The sequence below is a fragment of the Sinocyclocheilus anshuiensis genome, unplaced genomic scaffold (assembly GCF_001515605.1).
Source record: "Sinocyclocheilus anshuiensis isolate Anshui unplaced genomic scaffold, SAMN03320099.WGS_v1.1 scaffold941, whole genome shotgun sequence".
Taxonomy (NCBI): domain Eukaryota; kingdom Metazoa; phylum Chordata; class Actinopteri; order Cypriniformes; family Cyprinidae; genus Sinocyclocheilus; species Sinocyclocheilus anshuiensis.
In genome coordinates, this window is record NW_015555791.1 from 397,940 (window position 1) to 402,449 (window position 4,510).

Below are 4,510 nucleotides of genomic sequence, written 5' to 3' on the forward strand. Positions count from 1 at the left end.
TTTCTTTCAGCTGTGGAAGACATTGAACAATTGATCAAAAAAGTGGTTGATGGTTGCTGAAATGTTGCTATTTTGAGGTAAACAGACTCTGCCTTTCATAAAAACATACTATTTGTGGTGTTTAGTAAAACAAACATCACTATTACAATTGCTTCGAGAAGAGATTCAATCTTACACCTAGAAACATGTATTAAAGGGGATAGTTCACCCAAAAATGAAAGCACCAGGCACATGCATTGTTTACGAGCAGAGGTGCTCTCGCTAATGGCGGAAGATGTGATTTGGAGAAAAATAATTTTTGTATTGTTATTTTTGTTTTCTTTGCACACAAATATATTCTCGTAGCTTCTTAAAATTGCGGTTGAACCATTGATGTCCCATGGACAATTTTACCGATGTCCTTACTACATTTCTGGGCATGGGAACATTTTAGTTGCATTGCTGTCTATGCAGGGTCAGAGAGCACTCGGATTTCAACAAAAATATCTTAATTTGTGTTCCGAAGATGATCGAAGGTCTTACGGGTTTGGAACGACATTATGGGTTAGTAATTAACCAAAGAATTTTCATTTTTGGGTGAACTATCCCTTTAAACTTTGGTGCAGAACTCGCCCTTCAACATTTGTGTTATGACATGACATAACATGAATAACACTTCAAATTTGCCTGACAGTCAATAAAACAATAAAAAAGAACAAGTAAAAAACAGCACAGAACATGTCTAAAAACCTATTTTATCTCAATTTGACTGCTCATTATATGCCCTCTCTAAAGGAGTAAGTGAAGTCTCAGAGATTTTGGCATAGCCGTTAGCCCTGGATCCTCAGGCAGCAAGTATCGAGTATCTGCGGAGTGGTTGAGTGCTCTGACACAGTCCAGGCCTGAAGAGGAGAACATAGTCTCTGTGCTTAATCATTTAGCGGCTTACTGCTAGTTTATGTTAACGCCATTCTCCCAAGGTCAGCTGCATAGCAAGCCGTGAATGAACACTGGATCGCCTCTGCGGCGCTTGAAACTTCATAGCCTTGTTGCAGGCACTCACAGTGATATCTCTGTCACTGCCAGATCTCAGCAGAAGTCATCTGGTGTTAGAAATGTAATCCGAGCCATTGTGACAGTGTGTCAGCATGAGAGGAGGGGCCATCATGGTCCAGTGCATATGATTTTGCTCATAAGTAGGGCATGTTTGCATGTTGTATATACCAGTTGGTTGGTTTTACACTGTAAGCCATTAAAAGTGTAATTGCAAGGCTAGAAAACCGCAATGTGAGAACTAGATTTTCAGATTTACTTAAAGGAGTCATAGGATGCCCATTTTCCACAAGTTGATATGATTCTTTAGGGTCTTAATGAAAAGTCTGTAACATAGTTTGGTTAAAATTTCTCAATGGTAGTGTAAAAAAACACCTTTTTTACCCTGTCAAAAACAGCTCTTTTCAGAGCATGCAGATTTGTAGCATTTTCCTTTAAATGTTAATGAAAATCTACATCTACAATCTAGCTCTGCTGACCCCGCCCCTCTCTTCTGAGCCGCTTTAGCTGCATTCATCGTGAAACTTGCTAATTAGCACATTATTAAGAATATGGCTGCGTCGAAATATGCCTACTTCCATACTATATAGTAGGCAAAAAACAGTATGTGTGCCAAGTTGTATGTCCGAATTCACAGTATTCATAAAATAGTAAGTGAAAATTCTAAAGTGTACATCTAATGGACTCTTTACTATCCCACGAGGCCATAATAGAGGATTTGTGAATGGCAATGAAGCGATGCAATTGACGAATGAACTTCATTCATACTACAAACATTCCTACCATATAGAACGTCTCAGGTTACTTATGTAACCATGGTTCCCTGAGTAGGGAACGAGACACTGCGTCCTCTAGGGGTCGGCACGCCGATTGCCCCCTCGGAGGCATCGCGTGTGTGCTCTTCGCCCAAACAAATAACACATATATAGTGTGTGTCATCAGATGTTAAACAACGTCAACACGGATGCACACATCCTTAAACGCTTTGCTAGTGCTCGCCATAATGAGATGAATAGAGATCGCTCTTACCACAGAAATGCACGCTTCAAACAAAACAGTCAATGAAGACGAAGAAGAGAATGATGTGTGCTCTCGGCGCCTATTTATACTATAGTCGCACCGGTAGTGACGTCATGGCTGTCGCCGGCCAACGAGTTGGTGTTTTTTCAATGTATGCTTCAGACACGGGTCACGACGAGGCGTTCCCCATAGTGACCCCTAGAGGACGCAGTTCGAAGTTCCCATGAAAGGGAACATACTATTTAACGGTTGAGAAGCAAGTTTTCAACTAAATGTATTAGCTACAGTATTCGATTTCAGACATAGTGTATGCGTGTGCTAAAATGTTGCCAGGGTGTTGCTATGTGGTTGCTGGTGCGTTGCTAGGGAGTTCTAAATGGTTGCTAATTGGCTCTCTGATATTTTGATCACGAAAATATGAGATTTACTTTTATTTTCTACCATGCAAATTTGAGGTGTACTTTATGTCCATATAATGCAAATGGTGAATCAAACATCAAATATTTAGTGTTTTTTTCAAATCATGTATGAACAATAATAATATCAATGCTTGAGTGCTAATGCTCAAACTGCTCAATTTACTGTAAAATAGCAACACCTCTGCAGCCATCAAACCACTTATAGACAAGCACTTGAGTCACTTTTTCAGTGTTAAGCACGGACTAAAAAGACCAGTGTTCCTTTATTCAATCAATCCCTATTCTCCCTTTCTTGCAAGGATTATTAAGGATAATGAACGATCTGCCTGTGTGGAAGAGTGAACATTGGCCCTGAGATGAGAGAGAGAAGCTTACACACACACACCAACCTATAAGCGGGAACCATAACTGTGACCATATGCCAGCCAGCTGAGCTTTCATTTGGTGCCACTCCTTTCTCGGCATGGCTAGGAACTTGTGTACATAATTTGTGCATATCTGTGTGTATTGGTGTATGCATTGCAATCTGTGTACAAGCGTGAATATTTCTTCTACACAATCTGCTGACCACGGTTAAGCAACACTTCCTGGTCTTGCATTCAGTCTTACATCAATAATTATGTTGCTCATTAGCTTTTACACAACTTGCTCAAAATTATTGCTGATGTTAATTATTCTCAGCTTAATGCATTAAAGTTTAATAGTGTTAAGGGTCTGTTAAAAATCACTAACCCTAAGTATGACATAGACAACACCTCTAAATTAAAGCAATATAATTTTGTCTGAAAATATAAAGTAGAAATTATCAGGCTAAATTTGACAGTATTATGTTGAAATGAATATTTCAGGTTTATTGTGAAGCTAGGACATTAAATCCACTAAGATTAAACCTGTGTGAAAGAGAGAGACAAACAGAGGATGTTATTAACAAGTGTTCAGGTGTACATGAATACAAGCACACAAGGTGTTTACGTGTGTACCTATCTGTGTCTCGTCCACTGTACCCGCATTCTCTTTGTCTCTGTATGCCTCCTCTCACCCATTCTGATCTCTGCTGCACCACTGATGATTTATCACAAAACCTGCAACAATTAGGACGAAAACCTAATTTTAACCAATCAGGATACACTCATGCCCCCAGCAACCAATCAGAACACACTCATCCACCCAGCAACCAATCAGAACACACTGAACCTCCAGGTTTAAAGGGGTCATATGATGCTGCTAAAAAGAACATTATTTGGTGTATTTGGTGTAATAAAATGTGTTTATGCAGTTTAAGGTTAAAAAAAACATTATTTTCCACATACTGTACATTATTGTTTCTTCTCTATGCCCCGCCTTTCTGAAACGCGTCGATTTTTACAAAGCTCATCGGTCTGAAAAGCGAGATGTGCTGATTGGCCAGCTAGTGCGTTGTGATTGGCCGAATACCTCAAGCGTGTGACGGAAATGTTACGCCCCTTACCATATTGTGATGCCCTGTATGGCCGGAGCGACGAGACATAAACATTAAAAACCCATTATAAACGAGGCATTTGTTGCATCCAGTGGGTACATAATTACGGATTATAATGACTTATACTGTCTTTTTACGCGTTGCGTTGCATCGCGCCGCGTAAACATAAAACCATGTCTGCATTTGTGATCAGAGAAATGACAAACAACAAGTGCTACTCTACACTGCTCAAAACTCGCGTTTGAATCATCAGTGGCAAATTCTTTAAATATAAAAAACGTACTTACAGTCTGTGAGTCAGAACAGCCAGCATTGTAGTCTACTCTACCAGGATCAGGAAACAGTCCTCCATAAAATGCGCTGGACACATCTGAATATTTGGGTTAAACTGTTCTGGAACAGTGTTGTAAATACAACTTAACCATTGATTTCTTGTCGTGTCCTCTTTTGGAAGACCGAACTAAGTAGTTTCGCTTTCACAACGAAACAGCGTCACACACCGCGGCCTTGAGTGAGCGGAGGCCGGAGGCCTAGAGTGAGCCGCGGCCTAGAGTGAGCGGAGGCCGGCTTGAGTGAGCAG

General features: G+C 40.3%; 1 protein-coding gene across 1 annotated transcript in view; it reads right to left on the reverse strand.

The window, feature by feature from the left end:
* Window positions 1-3,321: 3,321 nt before the first annotated feature.
* Window positions 3,322-4,510, reverse strand: part of LOC107674809 (protein phosphatase 1 regulatory subunit 32-like) — a 5,522-nt gene continuing 4,333 nt past the window's right edge. The window contains exons 9-10 of the mRNA XM_016468914.1: window positions 3,452-3,553; window positions 3,322-3,361 (exon numbers count right to left, since the gene is read on the reverse strand). Of these exons, the coding sequence (XP_016324400.1) occupies window positions 3,322-3,361; window positions 3,452-3,553 (142 nt within the window). The remainder of the gene's footprint in view (window positions 3,362-3,451; window positions 3,554-4,510) is intronic.